Genomic DNA, 27009 nt, shown 5'->3' on the forward strand with positions numbered 1-27009 from the left:
GTCATAAATATAACACATGGGTGGGCACACTTTTTGTGTTAAGGGCCACATGAGTCTTAAAACAGTTGCTGACCAGTAGGTCTTAAAGGTCCCACCGAAATCCCTGGCAGTGACTTAAAACAAAGACAAACACCATCCTAACCCTGCAACTGGGCTGCAACTGAGTGTGTGTGTGTGTGTGTGTGTGTGTGTGTGTGTGTGTGTGTGTGTGTGTGTGTGTGTGTGTGTGTGTGTGTGTGTGTGTGTGTGTGTGTGTGTGTGCGCGCATGTGTGTGTTGAAAAGATTCGAAAGATAGGCATGATAAGAAAAGCAGCCCGAGGACATGAGCGAGACGATACAAACAGTGAGCGCTAACCTGCGCTTCCTCATTTCTCGCACATCTGCAAACAGTCAACGTTGTGTTGTCTGCCACTCGCTGCTAATTCGCCCCCATATGACTCATGACTGTGAGAGGCCCTTGAGGCATCATTCAGGGTTACTTCACTATATCAAGCTTGTCATACACACTCCTGAAAATGGCTCTCACACAATGCTGAAATGCTCTCATAAATACAGCTGAAATACTCTCACATTCACTATTGGATCGCGTTCGTACGCCTTACTGAAACACTATGTATGACTGAGCTGCTCACTACATGCTACTAAAACGCTCTCACAGAACTAAAATGCTGTCATACATAACATTGATAAGCTCACACTGTGCTCTCACTTGTATTACTGGAAATGCTCTAATAAACCACTAAAACACTCTCATGCATATAAATAAATGCTCATACCATGCTACTGAAATACTCTCACACATTACTGAAATGCTCTCACACTACTGAATCGCTTTCACAGGCACTACTCAAACGCTTCTGCACAGGCTGCTCTCACAGATAAAACTGAAATGCTCTCATACACAGTATTAAAATGCTCTTGTACATACTACTAAAATGCTTACACACACACGCACACACACACGCATGCACACGCATACACACACGCACACGCATGCACGCACACACACACACACACACACACACCACAAAAACAGTTTCACATACACTCATTCGCACAACTTAAACATCCGCTGACTGCTGAAACTTTCTAACACACACTACGAGATTTTTCTCACATATAAATTGAATCACACTCTCACTCACAGTTTGGTTTCGTAACATTGACCATTGAAACACTTTCACACACAAGAGAAAATTGTTTCGTACATCATGACACACTCGTATGACACAATATACAAAAACATGTGTTTCAATAGTGAGTGTGTAAGCATTTTAGCAATACATGTAAGCAATTCTTTAAATGCATCAGTGTTTCAGACCTGTGTGAGGGCAAGAACGGTCAGATGTTTAAGAGCATTCAGTGTTTGAGTGTTTCCACTAGGTGTATGAGAGCGGTTCAGTTGCATGAGTGAAAGGCAATCCTGAGTTTTGTCCCTGAGGGCCCTCATACACGGCGGGCTGCACGCACATGAAAAAAAAAATTCTGCAAGTATGCTTCATCCAACGTGTGTCCATGTCAGAACTCATACTTTTAATGAACCTGTTGATGGCCAAATTGGCTTAGTGACTTTGGAGCACAGCTGAGTGATTTGCCAGACATCCAGTAACATAAAACATGAATAAACACACACTCACAGACAAACACTCTGAAAATATTTTTAACCAAACTGTCTTGATGAATTAGGTTGAGTTTTCTGTTGACAAGCTCCCATTGTTAAATCCTGCTGAATACATAGAAACACCAAGTCAAGCCAGAAACAATAAAAACTGAAACCCAAAGAAAACAAATCCCAAATCAATTCCCACGATACAAGACATTCACTTTGCACTATATTTCATAGAGCCTGTCACAATGATCAAATATTATCTTATGCAAACATAATCCACAAAGACAAATTTGTGATTCTAAACATAAACATTGAGCATTTATTCGATTCTGCATATGTGTTACTATCATGCAGCAATACAATTGAATTGACTTATTTTTTTTTGTTTGTCAAGCATCAGTATACCTTTACGATTTAACTGATGTGATGGTGTCCACTTTCAAACCATCAAGGGCATCTAGTATACCGTAATTTCCGGACAATAAATCACATTTTTTTTCATAGTTTGGGTAGGGGGGGGGCGACTTATACTCAGGAGCGATATATGTTTTTTTTTTTTTACTTGATCATTAAGACATCACATACTTACAAGTATAGTTGACCACTTCCCATGTTATTTTTAGTATAGTTGATCACTTCACATGCTTTTATATCTTTATCTTGAACATATTCAAAACATAAAAAATAGAGAAAACATCAAATAAAGCAATTAACACTTTAAAGCACCATATCCAAGTCCGCTGTCTGCTGTATGTACACTTGCTCCATTTTTGCTCCTCTTATATTTATTATTATAATCTATTATTATTTGTTTATTTATCATTTATTCAACACTCTTATTTATTCATTGTTTGTGCTTTTTTTTTTTTTTTGTGTTGCTTGTATGCATATGTGTACTATCTCACCGAGTGATAGTGGGAACGTAATTTCAATCTCTTTGTGTGTCTTGGTATATGAAAAAAAATCGACGATAAAGCAGACTTTGACTTTGATAAAACAACCAAATAAACAAAACAAAAAACTACATCTGAAAAAAATTATATTTTCAGACGAAACTGGATGAGGGCGCTCTAAATTTCACCGTTGGCTGTGACTCATCAACTGGGTGGGCTTAAGAAAAATGGCACCAAAAAGAAACTCATATTTTGCAGGTCACAAACTTGAAGTTGTAAAATATGAAGCTGAAAACAGTAATCGAGCAGCAGAAAGAAAGTTTGGAGAACCGTGATGTACCAAGGGATTACTATTTCAAGTGATGTCAGTGGCACGGCGCGGCGCGGCTGTTGTTTACATAAAGGACAAACGTACCCACGTAAGGACTACCGGCATCATTAGTGGTGATCATTTCTAAGTGACACGGAGGACAAAGAGTTTGAAGGAATTAAGGATTTGGAGTGACATAGAAGGTTTGAAAAACTATTATGGCTTTTACGCACGCCCGGTCCTACTCTACTGAGTCGGGGGCTGGCGCTCGGCCGAGTGGCTGTCCGCGAACGGTGCATGGGGCTCGGACATGGCCATTACGGACGCCCGGTCCTATGCCATGGAGCTCTCGTGTCTGGAAGTCCACGCCGCCACACGCTTAGAAGTTTGTTTTGTTTAATAAAGAGCCGTTTACCAAACCCACGTCTATCCTTGTACTTTGTTAACGCTACAATATAGTTATACACTAGATCTGTGGACTAAAGACGAGGCTGATGTCAGGGCGCATGCACGGCGATGTTGACAAAGGACGAGGAATTTGATCGATGGATTTAATGGATTTAAAGTGCACGGATGGTTTGATAATATTATTGCTTGTATTATAGTTATTTGAAATATAGTTTATCTATCGTTATATGAGCCTGTGGAATATTTTGAAGTGCAAGCGCCCTCAGCCGCGGCGCACCCATTGTTGACAAAGAACGATCGATGGATTTAATGAATTGGAGTGACACCGATGATTTTATAAACGTGTTATTCATGTAATCGTTTTCTTTAATAACTCTATATGTTACGTCAGGCCCGTTCTCAGCTCCTCGTTTGTGTTTGTCACGTTAGCATACCTATCGTTTAGCCTGTTGCTATCAGATCGAACGATCGATGGATTTAATGAATTGGAGTGACACCGATGGTTTTATAAACATGTTATTCATGTAATAGTTGTCCTTAATCACTCTATATGTTACACCAGGCCCGTTCTCAGCTCTTTGTTTGTGTTTGTCACGTTAGCATACCTATCATTTAGCCTGTTGTTGCTCATTCATGACTGTTTTTGGTGTGGGATTTTGTAGAAATAAATTGCCCCCCCAAAATGCGACTTATACTCCGGAGCGACTTATACGTATATGTTTATTTTTCACTTTTTGGGGCATTTTATGGCTGGTGTGACTTATACTCCGGAGCGACTTATAGTCTGGAAAATACGGTATTACCCATCAAAATATGTATTAAAAACAAAGTCAAACAACCACATACTCGCTTGGCCACATATTACAGGAAAGAGCACAGGCTTTGATTCTCAAAGCATAAACATGACTACAATATTGTGTGGTGTCTTCTTGCAGTGTGTGAGTGTGTGTTGCGTAATTGCTAACACTTCCAGGTGAATTTTCTCAAAGCAACACAGTCCTGCCTTCCATGTGGTCTTAATTTGTGGATTTAGTGTGGAGCCTGAGACATATTAAGGCATTGGTTCTCAAATTGAGGTCAGCTAATGTAGCCCTGTTGTTAGTGGAAGCAGTGTAGGTCACCTGGAATTAATGAGCAAATATTTCCAACAACATACAAATATTGCAGTAGAAATGTGGCGCTTAGTGGTACACAAAGTGTTTCAAGCACATATTATCCCTTGGCTTTACAAATAAATACATAAAACTGCACTCCTAATGAATAAAACAACAAGCGCATTCAAGATGCATTGAGTTAAGCGGCCACTGAAGTCATCAACATTTCCGACTCAATCTTCTTTAACGATTATTGTTTTTCTGTCCCATCAGTAACCCTATTGAGTTTCCAGACTGATCTGAGGAAGATAATGGAGGAAGCTGAGGTCAAAGGTGAGATCCATGGGCCGGGTGGCCTATTTGATTTGTCAGTGCTTTGCCAGGAGATCTGTAAATGTAGGAACTTGATTGATTTTTCATGATACCAAACGTAGAGTTCTTGTAGTCTCAGAAGTGATGAATGGAATTGAACATGACAGGTACTTGCGTGCAACATCCGCCAGTGTTAATAATACAAAATATGTCATTGGGAATTTGAACGCAGCAATAAAAGAGACAAAACAAAGCATGCCAATTAAAGTTTTCATGCGCTCTCTTGTGAGCAGATTTCAGGGAAGTTTATCCACACTCGGGTTGATTGCCCCCGGGCGGGATCACGAGGCCAAGGCCACTAAGAGCGTTGCTGCTAAATTTAGACTCGCACCATCACTGTGTTGCACTGCAGATAGCGTTTGTTAGTGTAATCTCCAGCGACGCATATTTTATTACAAAATAGTGCTGATGAACTTTTCAAAGTTGGAGGTTAAGCATGGCGTGTGTTTATCCGTGCTCATTTTGCTGGAATCAGCATCAGTCGCGTGTGTCACTTCCTGCAATTAGAGGAACAAACTCAGAAAAAAAAGACACTTTTTTTGACCTATGCGGCAGTGAGTCACGCGGCTTAAGCTTCTGAGTGAAGTGTTCTCTTTTGAGCGGGCCACCATTGTGCTAAAATAAGGACAGCGCAGAAAGAGAGCAAAAAAAGAAGTTACTGATGCAGAAGAACATAAAAGTCTATTAGGCTGTTTTTGACATTGAACAAATCAAATGGCCTGCACTGCATGAATCATGGCACCACTGGCCCAATTTGTCCATTACGTGTCATTGGTGATGAGTTCCTGCTGTTGTGCAGCCATCAATTATTACTCCACATCAGGTCAACAGTGTCGAAGTTTGGCTTTGAATCTGAGCTGTGGACATCATGTGTGGCGTTTGCGTGTTCTTCCCGTGTTTGCGAAGGTTTCTCCAGATATTTCCTCCCATATTGCCAAAACTTGCACGTTAGGCTCTTGAAGACTAAATTGTCCATAGGTGCCAAATTTAGAATGACATTAAAATTATAATTAAAACTTCCATATATTTGTGTTATCAGTACAGATTTTGGGATGTTGCACTGCACCCTTCTTTGAGCCAAGAGACCGCTTTCCCCGCGTCTGTAACTCCTTAAGTCAGGCATGTTAAAGGCTTTGACCTCATCCCCCGTTTACAACGGTATCACCTTACGAGATGCCTTCAAGGTGATCACGAGAGAGCAAACGTACAGAGACCTCCCTGTCTGACACGTCTCCAAAAGAAACAAACTCAGGGACAACAGCCCTTGATGCTATTTGCTGCGGCGATTGACACGGCTGTAAACACAAATGGCCTTAAAAACAAATGCGGTGATGGCAAATAACAGGATTAGAGTGCAGACTTCCGCTAAAGTTGGAAATTGTGGTCTAATGTTCTATCGTACTGAGGATCTGAGGATGTAAAATCCGCAGAAATTATATGGCACGCCAAAGGGAGTAAAAAACAGCCAGTGTAACTGCAGTTCGAAAATATTTAACAGAAATCCTTAAGACAGTTACATTGTTATTTTAAGACAGAGATGCATTTTCTTAATTTTCACAAAACAGTTCCCTGGTGTCCTAATAACTTTCCCTCTTTTTAATCGTTTGATTAACTGTCTTGATGCATTAAGGTAATGACTAACAGATTCCCGTCTGTGTCGTTATATCACTTTGGGTTTGACTCCACGGCTTTTGATCAAGATGAGAAAAAATATGCTCGCTTTCAAGGGTATTTATGAAATAAGAACATCAACAACTCTAAAATGTGATGTGACGTGAGGTGCTTTCAACAATTAAAAAAGGCCAGACAAGGCCATAACAACACAACACTTTTATTGTGAATATATTTGCACAATAATTAACACCATGTTATAAATATTTTCAATCCTTTCTGTTATCTTTCTCTTTTATACAGTAAATAGTGTACAAATGTATACAAAAAGTTATTCGGGCTATAGTCAAGTTCCACAAAAAGAGTAAATAATGTACAGTATTAAAGCACAATCAGATATGGAGGAGGGGAGAAGGGGACTCTGCCCCCCCCCGTATAAACACACGTCAACACTTTGATAAACAGGCATCAGCTGCACACCTGGCACCGGCAGCGCAACACGAAGGCAAGGTGGAGAGAACTTGAACCTCAGAAGGCATGCACGTGGTGACCATGATGCTGATTAAAACGGAGAGGTAAGGTAATGCTGGATGATCACTCATTCTTTGTCCTCTCATGTTCTCTCCAGCAGGCCCTGATGCCGACCGCGGGGGCGCTCGAAACACAATAAACAAAAAAGCTCAACCCGGGAACTTTGCAGCGTTTTCGACGCGCAGGCCTGAAGCCAGCGTCTGTTTCACAGCACTTTTAAGAGAGCGACACAAAGAGGAAACAAGCAGGAAGAGGGCAGGGAAAACAAAGACAGTCATGTTTGATGTTGAGCTCATTCACAAGTCATCTTGGCTCCTGAGTCAGGTGTTACAGAGAGAAAGCAGAAAGCAAATTCAGCAAAATGTTGGAGCGTGAATTGGAGTCTGCTTTTGGCTGAGGTGGATGCAGGAAGAACGTGCATTCTCATCAATCCTTCAGGTTTTGGCCCTTAACACGCTTTCACAAGAATTTAGTAGGAAATTGCACATAAGCACTGTTCAACTACATCCCAGCAAAATAACATTTTGCTTGACATTACACAATCAAAAATGAGAAGATTTTCGTAAGAATTGACTCACTTTACTCCAGTCCTGTAGGTGGCAGTGGTGCACATTACAGAGCAAGTTCCGTTTGGGATGGATAGCTCACTTTGCTTCGAGGCTGACAAATCTAATTTCAGATCAATTTTGACATTATGCATATGCTTGGAACCTCAACTGAGCAGGGACTAGAGGTAGAACATTGTTTGTGTCAATGTCGAGTGTGCAGTGGGAAAAGGGGCATCTGAGTTCAGATGCAGGCACTGGGAATCCAGTGCATCAAAAAAATAAAAATAAAAAAAAAGAATAATATATATATATATATATATATATATATATGAATTAAGACCGTAATACAGTAAATGTTTGATTCTACAACCACTTGGAGCGTTGGTGTCATGGTACGGTAATTCCTTGGCAATTCTAAAATGTATTTTTAAATTCACACGTACATCTTTTCAGCATGGCAAAAGCTCCAAGAATTTCCCGTGGCACCATGGGAAAACAAACCTACTCTGCCAAAAAGGCTGGAATTGGGATCAACTGAGGGATTAACATTTTTGTATTTCTGGAGCTAAATTTAGCCTGGATTGTAAGTGAAACTCATGAGAGTGCGCACTTCAGGTGAAAAGTTTCCAAATCGTCAATAAACCATCAGGCTTATTTTTGGAGGCAATGTTGTAAAATTAATATTAAATTGGGGATTATAGTTTGTGGAACATTTAGAAATCAACATTTTGGGACAGCGTGTTCATTTTTTTCATGATAGGGCTTTAATTACTATATTGTCTTTTGCTTGATATAAAGCACACAGCGCTACAATACAACACTGAGCTAGTAGCAAAATGGTTGTTGAGCAGGTACAGTACATTTTTTAAATACTCGACAACAAAAAGAATGACGGGATGCGGGGTTACTCGGGCTTGATACGCCATCAATACAAACAATAGCAACAACCACACAAATCAACGCTGTCAGTGAGCACACAATCTTGAAAACAAAACAGAATTAAAGGGTTTGGTTTGCGCTTACCCTTGCACCCCTCAGGTGAATCTTTTGGGGTACAGCATGAAAACGGGAACTGGATAAGGATTGAGAATGAAATGAGCAAGAAACCTTTGGCATCAGAAAACAAAGACGCCGAGACTGCGCAGGGAACAAAATAACACCACATTTGTAAAATCAGCATACCATCCGGGAGGGCGTCCCTCCGGTTTCCTCATGTGGCATGAGACCTTTGCTCGTTGAGAACGTTTTGGCTGCTTAGTTTCCTCTACATACACTGACAGTCATGCTAGTCGTGTCGGTTTAGACGTTTCTAGGCGTCACGAGCTTGACGAAGGAAAGCCGAGCAACAGCAGCAGAAGCAGCTGGAGAGTGAACGTGGTTCTAAGGCTTGGGCTCAGGCCGGTTCCTCCGCCGCAATCAGAGTCGTCTTCCTGCGGGGCAAATACTTTGTGAGTTAAAAACACAGACACTGACAACAAACTCAACACTGATGGAAATTGTTTGGCCAAAAATCGTGTTGAATGCAGGGAAATTAAATTACAATACAATTGAGCATGATGACGCAATACAAATCATGGTTACTGAGTCAAAACATGCTCATCATTGTACATTTGAAAAATTGCAATCCATTCTGAATGAACAAATTTAGGGATTCGACGTTACAGACGTTGATCAATGGACTAGTTTGCACAGCGGTATAACAATATGCTGTGATGTTCCAAAATGCGTAACTTCAATTGTATTTTCTAAACTGAGATAAACTATTTAGATTATTTTTTCATGCTCAATGGCTTTACGTTATTGCCATCAATTGTGGCAGCACGGGAGTGTTTACCGTAGTGACGTGGTTTTTGTGACCGCTTTGTTTATTGCTACACTCATTCCTCTAGTAACGAGGTTGAAGTTCACCACAACCAGATGTTCTATCTAAAACCAAGAGCATTCATGCATGCGGCCTCGGGTTTTGTTTCAAAAGCAGGTTGGGAAATACGCTGCCATGAATCCTTTAAACCCTACAATGACCACTTGCAATTTTAATACATACTCCACCCTGTTAATAATATATCGCTGGTATGGGGAGGCCTTTTATTTGTATGAACAAAAACAAAAAAAATCCATTGATAAATTCTTCTTACTAGGTGCTGCTGTTTTGGTTAGCACAACATTTAGTACTAGCCTTACTACAGTTCATGTCTGTGAGTGTGTGTTAGGAGTACTCAGGAAGCTCGAGCATGCCAGGAGCAGGGCTTGAAAAGGTTTCGGAGTTGCCTTGATTCAAAAGGCAGGAAAGCCGAACGGGGCTTCCTCTGTTTACCTCAGTGACACAATCTGTCTCCCTATGAGGAGCGCAGCCAAAAGTAAGGAAGGCAAAGATGGAAAGATGAGAAAGGCCCACTTCCTATTTCCTCTTTCGGCATTCCAGCACACATTCACAGACATCAAATGTCCTGATCTAAGAAGCTATTAAAAAACAATGAAAGGCATGGCTAACAGATATGAGACCATTTTTTAAGACTAAATATTTAGACAGCTTATAAACGCTGGAACGTTGGCTGGTCAGGACCAATATTTTATTCAGAGTCCTCCTTTGATTTAGTCAATTTATGCTGATTTATGCAGCACATGAACCGCATCACCCCCTTTTTTTTCTTTGGTGGAATCCATGTAATGAATTGAATGCTAATGGGTATGAACAAAGCAGCTGAAATATTGTTTCCTGGAATGACGTCCTATGCAAAGCACTTTATTAGTCGTGACGCAAATGCTACAACGGGAAAATATTGAAGTAATTTATTTAGAAATATGTATAACAATATGATTATAACAATTATTTAAAAATATTGTTCGTTCATTCATAAATAAATAAAAAGTTATGAAATTTCCATTTTAATTCAGCATAATAATAATAATAATAATAATAATAATAATAATAATAATAATAATAATAATAATTATAATAATAATATAATAATAATAATAATAATAATAATAATAATAATAATAATAATTTCCTGTTTGATAAAGTAAAACAATCATTTTTTTGTTCAAGCTTCTCGCTTTTAATGGTTTATTTTCATTTTATGTTGTCCTCAAAAGGGTATATGGTTTAAAATTCTTAGAGTGGCAAAAAACAAACCTGACCTAAAGCATAGTCATTGAAATATAGATAAAAATTGGCATAAAATATGCAATATTATTCTGGACCCTTCTATACTACAGAGGCACACTAACCCAAAAAGTGAGCAGCAGCAACAGAAACAAGAAGCGAGTAGCTCAATGTGGACCCTCTGCTGATTGGACACAAGGGCTCATCCTAGCGTGACGGATGATAGCCGCGGCCAATGGAAGGCACAGACAAATAATATGAGAAGATGAATACAGAAATCATGAAGAAACAACAGGAACACAGGAAAACAGAAAGCAATGCATGAAAAATGGTTGAAAATGACAAATGTGGACACAATAGATGAGTTGATGGTGTGAGCAGACAGATGACATCACACCCAAAGGCCAAAACTGATCAGAATCTGACAACGAATGACACATTAACTGAAAAAAGCTCATGTCTGAACACACATACGGAATCCGAATCTTACATTTTCGTTATTGTCGAAGCATACGTCTGGCCCTTTGCGGTACCTCGGGTTCTGGGCCAGCTCGCACGGATCTGGACCTTCAGCTGAAAACCCAGTTTTCAGGAAAACTACTACATTGTGTTGATATTCCAGAATAATATTTATAACACAAAGTACCTGCCATTGCACATGTTATGTTGGTGTCTGCTTAGTGGATAAAACTGGGTTGTGTATGGAACTAATGATTTCAATACAGGCAAAAAAATCTTTTAAAAAAACTAAACAAGAAGAAAAAAAAATTACCGATTGTTATGTCCTCAGAAAAATCAAAACCCGACTGGTTAAGGAACTGATTAAATCGACACAGAAGGCGTAAAACAAAACTAACAAGACACAAATTTGACAGCGTGCAAGTCAAACACATGTCGAGGAGCAAACCGCAGACACACAAGACACCGAATCACATCAGGAAACAATAAATCCGACTTAACACCGAGTAAGACAATAAAAACAATCACAGCTAAAAGCCCAATTGAGACCAAAAGCCAACAAATAGTTCTATTTGTCCGCCCGTGTTAAACTGCGCAGGCACCATTACCTTAGTGGCATCAAGTGCGCCCTGCAGTGACCCCGCGGCAAATGCCCGCGATGACACCTTTACGATTGGAGCAGCAAGAAGCCACATTTAAGCCACATCTGTCAAACAGATATCCTGCCGACATTTCACCACACAAGTGCACCTCTGCTCTTAACCTTAATTCAACGTGATGGTGGCGTACAAGCCAGAAACAAAGAAAAGCCAATCTGGTAGTAATGTGAGAGCACCTTTCATACGTGCCGCATCTGGTTTACTGCTCACCCGCGGACCTGCTGGAAAGTGCTTCGGCGTGTGTCCTTGGATGCCCACTTTAAAGCTCTCTTGTCACAAGGGCTGATGGATGGAAGGACCCGGGAGTTAAAAAAAAAATAAAAAAAAAAAAAAAAATGTCACCTTCATGTTGACTATTTACGACTTGAGTGAAAGGATACAGGGTTGTTCAGCCTGTCGCAGTGGTCTGGGGTCACATGACAAACACGTGTCCTTGGCGTCGGTGATCAGGAACACAAGGTTGGTGTTTGGCAGCTTCTCCGCTCGATACATCCTCAAAGGCACACGGAGATGATGCAGCATGAATTTAGTTGGCAATCATACAATAATTTTATGGTTTGAGGACAATGTTTCTCTCTAAATAAGGTTGAAAAAACAAACATAAAAACAGTGACACTCAACACTGGTGACCCCCATGGAGACACAGAACGTGAATGGCTAAACATCATTTACAAGACCATACACATACATATTCATCTTTATTTATTTATTATTACGTTATTCAAAATAACCACATAACAACTGTTTTGTAAAGACGGCGTAAAATTATGCCGTTATATCCCTTTATGAATTTGGTGAAATGAATGAATTGCTTTGAACATAAGATATTCCTTTATTTATGCACTCAAATGAAAGTTTGCTGGAGGCCAAAATGCATTTTGAAGAACCAGTAGAATAAACAATTTATCGAGATCAGCCATCTTTGTGGTTTACATTCGCCTCGAGCGCTTTGAACTAGGACAGTGTTGTAAATCAGACGACCCACCTTTCTTGAAAACTGAATAAGTAATGTAGGAATTTATTTCAAGCCAAAAAATAACATTATTTCCTTTAAAAAGTGGTATTTCCATCCATCCATCCATCTATAAATTCCATGTCTATCGATCTTTATCTGTCAAGCTATCAATGCATCCAACTATTTCCCATTATAATACAACCATGTGCTATCCTTCTATCACATTTATTTAGTCATCATTTACTCTCGCCCGTCCACCCGTTCATTTATCTTTTCCTACAGCCACATATGTATCCATTCATCCAACAACCCCCTCCATAAATCTATCTATCCAATCGTCATCACCGAAACAGGATTAACCTAAGGTAGGTAAGCTTTTATCCAAGGAGTGCAAATATATTATATTCTTAGTAGTTCGGCTAAAATTACAGTGATTTACTTTATGAGCTGCTATGTAATATAAGCAGTCCCATTTGATACATACTGCTTGGACCAATGCAGGTGTACATGTGGCCTCTCCAAGCTGTTCTCTTATTGGACTTTTTATGGCCACCATGAGGCTTTGTGTGTGTGCAGCGGTTAACATTGGGAACCAGACATGCGGGACCCATAACATCGGGTAATTACAGCCATATTTAACCTCTAAATTGACACAAAAGAAGGTTAGAGCAAAGTAAATGTGCAGAGGCCCGTGAAGATTGGCAAAATTGAAGAAAAGCCAGAGACTGGGAGAAGTCGAATAGATAAAAGGACATTTGTGCTTTCCCCTGCAATTCCTGTCAGTGACGGATCAAGGTCAAATGGGCCTGATTGGAACTCGTAAGAGAAGCCGCCTGAAGTAAAAACCGAAAAAAGGCCCTTCAGGAAGGCAACACGATTCATAACCTATCCCCACGGATCATTAAACGGAAAAATCATCTGAGGAAGGGCGGGACAACTTTATAGTGTCATATACACTACATACACATTTAGAGGTGAAAATCCACTTTGTAGGGGTGCATGAAAAGTTAATATATACGCAGAGTATACTCAAAGGAATTAACAGACATACCTCGAACAGTTTCCACAATCCAGGACCCCCGAGTAGGATCTTTCATCGTTGTCAAAGAAGTATTGCGTCTGCTCTGTGATGCAGCTTTCTTTAAACATGGCGTCAGGAATGTCGTCATCGGCTGACTCTGCTAAATGAGGTTTGCACAAGCTGTAAATATAGCGCCGCTTTTCCACTGCACATTACCACAGCAATAACAAAACTGTTTGACATAAAAATCTTGACAATGACGACATCACCTTTTTCTTTTCTACTCAACAAGCTTGAACAACATGGTTGGAATGGTTCATCCTAACACCAAGCAATACTCAATGATTAAGCGCTGGTGATATGCAAAGCTATTTCGAGCAGTTCGTGGAAGAGAAGCAAAAAGTGGGAACAACGGTAAACGATTGTGTTGCTCACCTGCCTCCAGTAGATTGGGGAACATGAGGCCATAAAAGAGTTGCTGGAGTATGGACCTACAAAAGGAAAATAATGCAGAGGTTAGGCTGATATTTTAGAGTTAAGATTGATGATTTAGTTTAACAGAGAAATACATGTTTACCTTTAAGGCAGGAATTAAACTTTTTTTGCTCACAATATACCAAAACTGGACTATGAGCTGCAACAGGAAAATTTCGGGGAAAATCCCGTTTTGCTCATATAAGTATAAGCCGCAGCAGACTATAAGCCATTTAAAGTTTAATTTCCATATGTAAGAGAATATGCAGAAATTACACAATATCATACAAATCATAAAAAAGCCATAGATATGACGCACTGGACTATAAGCCGCAGGGTTCAAAGCATGTGGAAAATGTAGTGGCTATTAGTCTGGAAAATACGGTAACTTTGTTTCTCTGACATATAATGTATTATTAACTATAAATAACTCAAAAGGCCAAATCTACCAAGTGGCAAGACAATTAAAATTTCAACCGATTATTGTCGCAACCCAAATATTGGGTAAGGTGACTTTTAGTGCTGACACTTAACAATGGATAAAATAGTTATACTTGGTCACATAGAACAAGCTGCTTATTTAATGTTGTACTTACTGTATTTCATGTGATCGTTCTATATTTATGGACTATAAGTGTTTTTCAGACAATTATTTATTGCAACTATTGACTTTACTATTGCTCAGAATATACCCCAAAATAATTAATCTCGTCTGGGTGGTCCAAACATGTTCCAGCCGGGCGGGAGGCAGTGCCCCCACACCCCGCCAGTGACCATACATACTAATAATCATACTACCTTTAAAGGAAGGAAATTGAATCCAACTGCACCAAACAATCCCACCAATGGAAATGATTACCATAAAACATGGATATATGCAGAATCTATTGTACAAATGCACTCACCAGGCAGCAGCGGAAGCCCACCAGGCAATACTGAGCAAATCTGCTATAGTTGGCTACAAAAAAAAGTCAGATATAGAGTTTAAAACCCTTTCAAATCCCCCCCCCCCCCCCCCCCACATGGCAAAGCAAATCCAAGAAGCAACCAACCACATAGATAGAGCGGGGCCCCGCCGCAGCCTTGCTGTCTTTCTCCGGGTCGCACACAGACTGGTAATCGTAGGTCTTGTTGAAGGAATACAAAGAGGTGTTGACCAGGTTGATCATCAGCACGGGATCCACCTCGCCAAAGAACTGACCTATCTGGACACATGAAAGGGACACTCAGTTGGGAAAAACCTTTTAAGTGACTGACTTGGGGCTTTACATTGCTGTGGATCAGTTCTGAAGAAACTGGCATCTGCTTTCAACTAATTTGCATGCTGAGTTCAGTCACATGCAGACAATCCTTTTAAGCAGGCAGCTGTCAACACATCTTGTGGAGTGAGATATTGCAATGTCCTTTTCCGCTTTGCTCACTTCTAAAATGTCAAATGTTATGCAACAGTATTATATTTCTGCCACGGCCATATGGCCATGGCAGAAAAATAATATTTTTTTTTTTGCTTTCCAAGTGGTGTAAAAGTTACTCCAGTGAAATACTTCCATTTTCTGTAGGATACATTACTTTTTCACAGGCGGACTTCAGTCATAGAAAATAAATTTCAGAGCCACTGGCATTTGTTTGTTTTGTTCTATTCATGATCCAACCAATAAAGGCCTGATCAGAAACAAAATTCAAGCAGATGGTCTGAATTAAGGTGGCAGACAGTTCACAACTGTCTGGTTGAATTGGTTAAGCCGGCGCCAAAGAATCAGAGTTTGATTTCTATGCGTGGTCAAAAGCTGATGTTTTTTTTTAAACCACAGACCATGAAAATGAAAAGCCACAGACTCAATCTCATGATCCATCTGAAAATAACAACAGATTACAATGATGATATTCAGTGTATTTTGACATAAGCACTTTATTAAGGCACTTTTGGTACAATTTAAGAATACTTTCTTGTAGTAAGACACTGACGAGTCTGTTTACCTGCTTAACATGTTTCAGCCACTTCCTGAAGTGGCCGAAACAGCACGATATGTCTCCTTTAAAATCAGGAACATAGAGTATGTCCTATCATGACTGACAAGAAGCATTACTCAGACCACTACATATAGTACTAACATTGGACCATAGGGACCTGCAGCAGTCTGCAGTCAGTATCTCACTGTGAGAGGCTCACACCCACAAGAGACTCACTTCAATAAAGCATCCCCGACTGACATAACCTGAACTTTGATCATCCTCCTGCGTCTGATGTTGTACTTTAGTAGGGGCATGGATGAACCCACATCCTGGAGGAGCTTTGAAAGGAGCTCAGAGCAAGCAAGTAAGCCATCTTTGTAACTTAGACATGAGTCCTTTGCCTGACCTTGGTAAGGAGACTGATGCAGTCTCACGAGACGCAATAGTTGACTTATAAAGTTTCTGATGTTATCTTTCTGAACGATATGGCTAAATGATTCATCCTGGGATATTTTTTCATAAAACTCCAGTGGGCTTTTCTACCTTCACACTATATGTATCATCTTAGTTGATGCATATTTTTTTAGCCATTAAACGACATTGACATGTGTCTTTATTATGAAGAAACTCACCAAACTGATGTAATCATCCTGATTGGACATGAGCAGAAAGCCACCATCATCTAGGATCACGCAGTCGACATGCTGCAAAGGGGCAAAATAGTTTAGGTTCAAGTCACAAGTGATGTGTGTTTTTTTAAACATGCATTGTTTTACCTTGTCATTCCTCATACAGCCACAGATCTCATCTTTGCACTGAAAGAATGAATAAAGTGAATTGGGTGCTAACGCCTAAATGTGTGAAAATGAATAATAATAAATATACATAGGATCATAAGCACATCACTTACATTCTCTTTAAGTGTAGCATTCATGAAACTGTTCATCCAGTAAGTGACATCGAGTTTCACTCCCACCACTACAAACCAGACCAGCAGCACAAATACATCAACAATGTTGTGATTTGTTTTGTTTTATTTCTTACATTTTCAAATGACTCAATTTGGTGGATGCACGTTTGTTGATTCTCAAAATTCAATTCAGAGCAGAACGTGGACTAGCGATTAGCATGTCTGCTTCATATTTGGAGGTTCTATAGGTTTGAATCTTGGCTGAGTGGAGTTTGCATATTCCATTTGCTTGCGTGGGTGTGCTCTGGCTTCTTCCTACATTCCAAAAACATGCTTGGTAGGTCAACTGATGAATGGAAAATTTGATTAGCGTAACATGTGTGATAAAGCCATAATACAGTGATTCGGATATACAGCAAACCTGTGCCTTTTAGTCATTCCCTAAATTACTTGTTTGTATTTTTTGTTTTGTTTTTTAATGTACTTGAATTGAAAGGCTTTTTACAATAAATATTGATTTGGGCAACTGAACCGGGTTTCACTTGAAGTCTTTGTCACAAGCAGTCACAATCCATGTGGGATTAAACACGACTGACCTGCTGGCTTAAGCGTGACTTCATTGATGGTGAGATCTATGGCTTTGCTGACGAGGATACCAGATTCGGAGACGCTCTCTCTGCCTTCTGCTGCAACTGAGTGAAGGACAGACGAGGGAACACTGAATGCAATCATTGCACATTTGGCAGAAGCGAGCGTTTCAGAACCACACTTCAAATGGGAATAATTGTTATCCATGATGAGGAACGCTTGTAATTCACATTAAGCCTGGTGGAGCTCAGGAACCCCCCATGTGTTAATCCAGTCAACTGTTACCCCAACTGCTTTACACACATTGTTTGCCTCCCCTGAAGTCTGCCAGAGAGATTAGCAAAGATAAACTCGAGAGGAAGCTCACAGTCCAAGAGTGAGACAGAGAATGAGTGCCGACAGACATACTGTAAGGGACCGAGGATAAAAGTCATGATGTCATCGGCGTACGAGCGTAATCTTCGCCTAGAGGGTTTGAGCTGAAGGCCGCTAATGCTCGATGCCAGACCAAACTGAAGAAACGCTCCAGTACCAAAGTACAGCCACACAAGATTCTTACTGTTAAAGGTCGGTGCGGTGAAAATGTATATGTCGTTGTCCAGGGCTCTCTTGTAGAAGCTTGACTCGTACGGCTCTGGGTTCTCCATCCATTCTTCTCCAGTGCTAAAAACAAAAATTGTAGAAATATTAATTGTTAAAACTTGTCATTAATGCTTCTGTTATGCTGTGGGTGAAATTGATCTGTTTTAAAAGTTACATCTTCTGCTGGCATAAACATGTTTCATTTGATTATTTATGAATTATTGCGGATTAAAATAAGACCCAGCAGTGACAGAAAGGGCTGAATGGTGACAGAAATGTCCAATTCATACACACTATGGGAATTGGAATATTTCTGTGTTCAATAACATCCAAACCTATGTTAAATAGGAGTCAGAACACACCTGCCATTATTTAAAGCATCTCTGGTTAACCCCAAACAAATTTCAGGTCTTTTAGTAGGCATCTACTGACTTTTTGTCTTTCTTTCTAGCGGCAGCCTGAAGATTAAGTGCCAGCGTTGACTGACTTTTTTTTTTTTTAGTTGGAACTCGGCCTTTAGACATGGTGGAAGAAATTATGAACAGCGGGGTTTCTATTACAATATAGTTGAGTCTCAAATCGTCGTTGCGCTTTGAATTATTTCAAAGTACGAGCACAGTACAAGTTATTTTAAATAACCTTCAAAGAACAAGCAATTTTTCTTTAATTTAGAAAACCCAAACTTGGACCCGAACCCTAATGCTGTTATAGATTATTATGAATACTCCCTAAACATAATACTTTTTCAGTTTATAAATCAAAAGAGCTGAAATATTCCTTTTGAGCATATTACTAAAAATATCAATGCTTGATATGTGTATGTGTCAAAAGAAGTGACCTGAAGATGCATCACTGTCTATATTTTGCATATGGAAATGAGCAGGATGTGATTATGACTAATGTTAAACTCACTTGTGGAAAAATTAGACCACCCATGCATAGCAAAGATGAAGAAATAGAGGAAAATAAAATGCATGTGGTTCCTACACGCACACATGGAGTGATCCATGTGCTGCAAGAGCCTAATCCTTCATCTTCAAGAGTCAATGGAGCAGCCAGAAAGAGCTCTAACAAAGTATCACAGCCCCTTTCAATTTTCACAGCACACATTTGCACAGCTCGTAGCTCGCAGGCTAGGTTGGCCGCGTCGGAGAAGAACAACATCAACGACGAGCAGGGAGGGGTACCTTCTCGGGAAGACTCTTGTGATTCCTCCATCTGTGGCTACAAACCTGGCCACTGTCCCATTCCTGAGAGGATGGAAAAACACAGTCAAGCTTCAAAGTGGATCATGCTGACAAATACTGCATCTGTGAGTCCCAGCTGGGAAAAAAGACACTCTTGAATTTCACAACCAGAGTCACTTGTCAATGTAGAGGGGACCATTGGAATTCGCTACCAAAAATGTGGTCCAAATGTCAAAACAGAATCCAGAACCCAACGGAAACTGGAATCAACTCATCTCCCTTGCCTTCCAAAATGTTTTACTGTATTTTCCTAGACTCTTTATTTGTATGCGTAATGCCAAGCCGCTATTGCAGAGAAGAAAATGAAAAAATATTTTCACCCCTCCAGCACATTTTAACTATAGATGTTTATATTCTTCAAATTTATAAACCAAACACTCAATCAGACTTTGTATCTGTATGGTACGAAGTGCATATGTATCACTTTATCGCTTTCTTAGCTTTACATCTGTAAATAAATTATTCACCTACAAAAGCTCTCACTCGGTCTTGGTTGCCTGGTTTCATAATTTTAAGTGTTACAAAAAACAAAAAATATTTTAAAAAAGCATCAAAGTCATATGTTTCTTTTCAAACACAAAAAAATTCTCTCAATTTTTTGGGCCAGAAACTGATTTTAGTGAAATTACATTTGTTTATGTTCCGTATCTCCTCAGTAGTGGGCTACACTGAATTGGTTTCAAGGCAGCATGCCTGCCATGCTTGTGGAGTATGAACCTCATCATGCAAAGGTCTAAGGAGCCTCAACTCGATAGAAAGCAGTCCCAATTGGAACCTGATATAGTATTTAAATTTGTGCACACACTCCTAATTTATTTTCGTTGAGTGGTTCCATAGTATGGAGTGTGGAACGTTTTTACACATGTTTTGAAAGGATTCCTGGCAGCGCTACTTGTGTCTGGTAGCAATAAGCCTTGTTTGTGTTTCAGTTAAGCCAGGTACACAACACTCATACTGACTCTTGGGCCAAGTTTGAGCAGTTTGTTACAAAAACAGTACGCATGTAGCTACCAAAACACAATGAAGCATAGCTGCAGTGTCGACGTTTGTAGTATGCAGAAACATTTGGATGAGTTCTACTCACACTTTCTGATCTTTCCACAAGTCAACCAGCTCAGCTGTCAGGCCTGCATCCAGGATGAGTCGACTCACAAGGGATACATTGCCTGTGATTGGAGACAGATGCAGTCCACATATCATGCATGTCACAGCTTCAAGTGCAAGGCTTGCAAACAAATTTGTGATGGCAACATGAATGGAAGAAAAACAAGCAGTCATTGAAATTAAATGGTTATAATATTTCTTACTCTTTAATAATTTGGACCAGGGATGTCCAAACTCCTTCGACTGGGGGCCATATAAAAAATGTGATTTAAGATACAGGTACTTTGATTGATCATGGGACAATTTAAACTTGTATTTCAAGGCAGTGTACAGAATTCCACCTGAAGATCAAAAAGTATATCTTGTAGCGTTCAACTTTTGTCAGTTTTATTTTTGATTGCGTTGTTTTTCAGCAATGTAATTTTTTCTCATCGCATTATGATGTGGGCCTCGATTCATTTTCTAGAATATACAGTGAACACCTCAGCTGGCCCCATGTCAGACTTTGGACACTCCTGGTTTGAACACCAAACTTTTCAAAGTCAGCAGCCGAGTGTGACCTTGGCTCCAAATGGATCTGGGATAGCTGCTTCCATTAGCAGGGGGATAATGGCAGTAAGCTATCACGTCCGATGAGATCCATTAGATGACGACCAATCAAACCCGATGAATCACCAAGGAGAATGACAACACTCCGCTTCTAGGAAGCTCAGTCGATCGGGCCTGATGTCACCCTGCTCAGACCTGACTCATCAAATGAGCTGCTCTGTCCTTCAGACAGTCAGCACAAGGGGGAAGATTGTACATCCTTAAAAATGGAAATAGATTGTGACGCATGCACACTCAAACACACACTCACATTTAAATGACTGCGTGTATTGTACATTGAGGCCGAAACACCATCAGTGGGAGTATTTATGAGGGAGATGCATGACTCACATGCATCTGGAGTGTTCCTATCAATGTACTGGTTGAAATCGAGGAGAAACTGGGTGTTGTTGAGTGACAACGTCAGCTCTTTGCAGTATTCCCTGAAGAAACAGCAACCGTCAGTTTCACTCTCTGCACCACGTTTGATCCGGCATGCGCAACGTTACGTTCAGAGTCGGGAAAAGTGGGCAGGGGGCGGGGTTTAACCCACTCACCGTGGAGCAATGAAGGTGTGACCATAGTTGTCAAAGTTCTCCAACTGGAGGGTTTCCATCACTTTGGAAACACACACACACACACACATACAGATCTTAATCTACATCACTGGACAAGTACTACTTTACATTACTTTTGGTTCCTCGAAAAAACTTTGATGTGCCATTAGATTCTTGTCCGCAGATAAAATAAAATAAATAAATAATGTGTATACGTACGCACGCACACACACATGCATTTGTAGTCAGAAACCAGCAATGAATATTGAACTTCACTTATTTCTTTTAACACATTAAGATTTCTTGCTTTTTTGGGGGGGGCTTTTAGGAGGAGGAATGTGACAATGATGGAACTGAAAACAGGAATGTGATACACAGTCATCAGAACCAGGGCTGTGGACTCGGACTCGGGGACTCGGACTCGGTCGGACTCGGTCATTTTTGCCGGACTCAGTGCTGATTTTGACCGAGTCCACCGAGTCCGACAATAAAGAAAATACGTTCAATTTTATTTTCATCATGCTGCTGAGAATGCGCGTAGGAATACTGTCCACAGCCCTGCTTACGATCAATGCTGCCACGTTGAGTTGCACTTAGGCTAATGTTTACATTATGTACCAAGGTCAAGGACGATTATGTCACCCTACTTATATCATTGATGTCTGAGCTATAATGGTGTAATTAATGATTAAAAAATATTATCTTACATGTCCTGTGTTTCAGAGTGGTTATTTAATTGGGCGAGAGTGTGTGTTTTCAAGCGTTTTGCCTCATGCTAATGGCACTCAGGGCTAAGGGTGGGCTTCAATGACTATTTTTGTAAAGCCACGCATTTAATACCATGTCAAATAATATATTAGAGTGTAGGTTATGTTCCAATGTATCCACTTCTATCGGTTAAATTGTCAACCGTACATTTATGACTACGCCATGAGTGATCTACGTTATGAACTAGCACAACTCCGGTAGGGCAGGGAAAATGTTATCGATCCGACGTCCGATTGGAACGTCGCCTCACTTTTATGTCCGCGCTCTCAGCAAGGGATCCTATATAAGCCGAACCAGCCAGTGTGAAAGCAGTTGCGTTCGTTCTGGTAGATTTTGATCTAAATTAGCCTTGAATAAAGACTAAGCAGTCACATGAATTAAAATGGACAGCCGGACTCGGACTCGGTGGTCAAGAGGCCAGACTCGGACTCGGACTCGGTGCATAAATCCGACCGAGTCCACAGCCCTGATCAGAACCATTTGGCTTAAGATCATAACATACACTCGAAAGTAAATTTAGGCATTATTTGAAGTGACTCAGCACAAGCAGGAAGTTCAGATCAGGGACCTAATGACAGTTTATACACATGAATAATTAACAATATTAAAATGTTAGTATAAAAAATATTGCTTGCATAGTAAATTAAAATCGTATGAAGGGGACAGTTTGACGTGAAATGGATGGATTGAACACGCACCCGCACGGACACGACATTTTGGACAGATATGAGGTGTTGGATAAAGAGAATGAAGCAAAATACTTGCCTATTTGCCCTGTGACCCCCATGAAGAAGAGGGAGAAGAGGAGTAAAGTCAGAGAGCAAGAAAGTAGTTAAAAAATCTCTATCAACCTAGAATATCAGGGCATGCATTGAAATAACGTAGCTATAAACGTAAAAAAAAATCCTCCAAGTTGCTGACGAGCATTCAAAATCCCATAAATAACAAGACAGGCGTCATTCACGATTGAATTTTAAGCGTGCTGGCGTGGTGGCGCTGTCTGCAAAAGCCATCACTGAATGTCCCACTTTGAACATTGTCATGGAAACGTGCCATGGGATGAAACGACATCCTTCGCATAAAAAGATGACAGGCAGATTTATTGGCTGGCTCCACCGCACCGTATATAGCACCCCTGGGTATAGGAGCGCATGTTTATGTAGTTCTACTTGGGGGGGCATTTTTTCCTCATGAGATGTTATGGTGGTCCGGCTCAGGTGTGAAACTTAAAGGACATATAATACAAGTTGATTTTTGAATAGCTTGTATACAAAAGAGTGGAATGCCTGCCAATCAGTGGAGACTGGCCAATAGAGAGCGCTGTCTCCCCACTGCAGACCTTGAAAACTAAAGTTAAATAAAATATTCATGATAAAATCAGAAGAATAAATAGTATATAGGTATTGATGAGTCCAATTCTGTCATTTATGTTTAATTTGGTGATACATTTACGGTACGGGTCATTGTCAAAATTAAAGACTTAAACAATTAGGGGCGCAACATTCCAGCTATTGTTGCAATCAGCAATATCCCGGGACCAAAATTCGGCCGCCATCATTATGCTATGATAGCTGAAAGATGAGGGGGCGATGGCTGTCAAGCCCCAAAACCTTTTTGTTGATGGAAAGAGGGGAATAGGACAGCTGGAAATACACCTATCATGAAAATCAAATGTTCCCAAAATTCCAGATGGCCAACACAACCATTATTGTCTTTGCAGTCCAACAGGTACAACCCTGGTTGTCATAGTAACAAAAGTGAGAATCTCTATTGGCCCAGCAGTAGAATATAAAGGACCAGTGTCCATGTGCCACATGCACATATAGATCTTTAGATCCTTGGGGTGTTTTGTCACAGACATCAGTGTTATTAAAACAATTGGCAAAAGTTTTAAATTGTCGAGAATAAAAATCAAAATGTCTCTTTTAAGATTGCTGGACACCAAATTCGAGTCGATGCTTGAGCAGCACGGCAGATCTTTTAACAGCCCCGTAAACGTCGACAGGCTCTTTACGGCGGCAAGGGAGTGACACAAGGGCCAAAGCACTCTGTCAAAATCTCATCTACTGGGATAACTGCACCATTAGCCAAACGGCTTTGTAGAGACACATCAAAGTGATGAAAATGCACTAGAGGCAGATGTTTTTTTATGCTGAACTCGCTGTTTTTTTGCCACTAATAATACCCTACGAGGCATCCATAAGCTGTATCCTAAGTAATCGTCAACAGAGGGCTAAATTTAATAATCACGCTAACGTGCGGAGGATAAAAGCATGCAAGAAGCGGAAGGAACATAGCGTTTATAAAAATTAAAAAAAAAGGACAGAAGAAAGAGTACTTGCCCCAAGACGATGCTGTAAATGTCCAGCAGAGATAACACACAGAGAGGTAGAAGAGAATTAAATAGTAAATCGTACGGAAGGAATTCAAAACTTAATTTTGAAGTCAAAAGTAAGATGAGGACACATGAAGCCAATGTACTTTTTATAAAAAAAATGCCTACCATACTACTGAATGAATATACAAAACATCAGGTTTTTTTGTGTGTGGACACTTTAATACTAAAAGTGGTAGGCAAAACTAAATGCATGCCCACTTTACTTACCATAAAACTTATTTATAGTAGAAAAATAATCACCAATTAAATAATTGGGTTCCTTGAAAAGCTGCTGAAAAATATTCTAAGGTTATTAATATTACTATGAATGCAGGAAGCCAAAAGTGATAGAAGCCAAAAGAAAAGGAGGAAGGCAAAAACGTTTAGGGAGGATCAAAAGAACTTCGGCACTCGGGCAGGGTCACCGACAATGAGTTCATGTTTTTGACTAGGCGCGGCTGCTAACCAGCGGGTTACACTACAAAACAAAAGTCATGGCAGGGATGTGGCGCAAAAAGGAGCGGCCTGTGATTCCAGCTGGGAAAAAAAACAGCGGTGACCTAATAAATTGTTGATATTGATATTGTTGAGTTGATAGTGATGGGCCGATAAAAGGTTGGTTGGTGTTGCACTCACACATTGCTTGCTTGATGTCATCTCCCAGTTTGGCTTGTATGAAGTGCTCGCTGTATTTTGGCAGAACCAGAGCCAGGCTGCACAGGAAAGACAAACGACAATCATTGTTTGTTTATTGTTGAAGTGGTCGGTTAGCTCAAATGACTCACCTGTAATCGGTTCCATTGACTGGTGCCCAAGTGTATGTTCTTATTCCTCTATCAATGTATCTCTGCAAGATGATACAAAATGTAATTTAGCTGCATAAAATTGAATTTGGTTTGTTAGTTATTTCAAATCCAAATCTCTGACCTCATCCTGACTTTTCACCAGGGTCTGTATTGTGCGCTCACCCGTCTCGCCATCGATCATCATTCTCCTGATCTGTGGGGTGACAGGTACACCTTACTTACTTAACCCAACCCAAAGAACCACATCACGGTGCGACTCCACCAAGGTACCTCCACTTTAATGTCATTCTCCAGCTCGGCGTCCAGGAAGTCGAGGGTAACAGGTTCCTGAAATTTAGGATTCTACAAGAAAGAATTTTTAAAAAAGACCACAAAGGTGGGATTTTTATTGTGAAACTGAATTTAATGCCTGACACAATGAATACAATCCATATGTGTGCAGTTAAGTCCAGCATTGTTTGGACAAAGGATGAGTGTCAATTAAAATGTACATGGAAATAGAATATCCGATAATGAACAGTGCAGATATCAAATTAAGAACTTTGACCTGGAGTTTAAATCTAAATACAAGTACCGGTGTAGAAAATCATTTAAGTCATTGTTCATTCCAAGTAACGTTGTGGCCTCATCCCAAAAGTCACGATACAATTCATTATTTTTCTATTTTGTTTCAGGCGTCATTTAAAATTATGAGAAGACATCAAATTTGCAAAATCACCGCAGCTCTCATGAATGACATTCCCTGGATGTTTGGTGTTTTCATTTGTCTTGCTATGTGACAATTTGCAATATCAGTTGGTCAGCGTCTGAGCAAGGGAATGACCGACTAACAAAAACTGCAAAGCCTAAGATGCGAAATGTTGATGGCCCAATATTTGAATGACACCTTAAACAAAATAGAACAAAGGAAGGTTATAGAGACTTTTGGGACAGCCTGTAATGAGCTGTGTTTAAAACAAAAAACACATCTGTGTGCTTTTATGGTGGTATAAAATGAAATGTGAGCAGAATGACGATGCTATTCTAGTGCCTGTATATGTGCCAGATGAGACAGTGCCAATTGGTTGAAGGGATATTAATATCCTAAAAAAAATATCAAACAGTTCACTTACATCACATTAAATGCACAGTTAAGACGTGTGTGAAATATTCAATGCCACATTGAAATTGAATGAGTTCCTTACGTTTGTCGGTAAGTAAAAGAAAAAAAGTGCAATGAAAGACGATGGACCTCAGCATGAAAATGAGAGAAGGGGGAAAAAAAAAAGAATAAATGATCAAGGGCGAGCAATGATGCATGAGACAGAATAAGACATCAAACTTTGAAGTAATGCAGGGAAGGATATAAAACAAACTAATGAAAGAAATTCAAAGACAGAGAAGAGCGAATATGTTGGAAACAGAAAATATATTTGACACATTAGAGGGGCCTATTTTTCTCCTAATTGTCTAATAATAAAAACACCATCCTAAAAAGT

General features: G+C 40.0%; 1 protein-coding gene across 11 annotated transcripts in view; it reads right to left on the bottom strand.

Moving 5' to 3' along the window:
- Positions 1–7686: 7686 nt before the first annotated feature.
- Positions 7687–27009, bottom strand: part of LOC125970198 (voltage-dependent calcium channel subunit alpha-2/delta-1) — a 59072-nt gene continuing 39749 nt past the window's right edge. For 2 of the 11 annotated variants that reach the window (XM_049722228.2, XM_049722223.2), the window contains 20 exons: positions 25802–25858; positions 25653–25724; positions 25511–25572; positions 25362–25438; positions 21581–21641; positions 21375–21466; positions 20416–20497; positions 19272–19334; positions 18062–18165; positions 17511–17606; positions 16915–16982; positions 16781–16819; positions 16637–16708; positions 15104–15256; positions 14957–15009; positions 14013–14068; positions 13608–13737; positions 11982–12094; positions 10974–11056; positions 7689–8807 (listed from right to left, as the gene is read on the bottom strand). In XM_049722228.2, the coding sequence (XP_049578185.1) occupies positions 8694–8807; positions 10974–11056; positions 11982–12094; positions 13608–13737; positions 14013–14068; positions 14957–15009; positions 15104–15256; positions 16637–16708; positions 16781–16819; positions 16915–16982; positions 17511–17606; positions 18062–18165; positions 19272–19334; positions 20416–20497; positions 21375–21466; positions 21581–21641; positions 25362–25438; positions 25511–25572; positions 25653–25724; positions 25802–25858 (1647 nt within the window). In that variant the 3' untranslated portion in view covers positions 7689–8693. Of the gene's footprint in view, positions 8808–10608; positions 10691–10973; positions 11057–11777; positions 11884–11981; positions 12095–13607; positions 13738–14012; positions 14069–14956; positions 15010–15103; positions 15257–16636; positions 16709–16780; positions 16820–16914; positions 16983–17510; positions 17607–18061; positions 18166–19271; positions 19335–20415; positions 20498–21374; positions 21467–21580; positions 21642–25361; positions 25439–25510; positions 25573–25652; positions 25725–25801; positions 25874–27009 lie in introns of all 11 variants that reach the window. The other 9 variants (XM_049722226.2, XM_049722225.2, XM_068651099.1 and 6 more) reach the window with 9 other exon arrangements.

The sequence above is a fragment of the Syngnathus scovelli genome, chromosome 6, assembly GCF_024217435.2.
Source record: "Syngnathus scovelli strain Florida chromosome 6, RoL_Ssco_1.2, whole genome shotgun sequence".
In the NCBI taxonomy this organism is placed as follows: domain Eukaryota; kingdom Metazoa; phylum Chordata; class Actinopteri; order Syngnathiformes; family Syngnathidae; genus Syngnathus; species Syngnathus scovelli.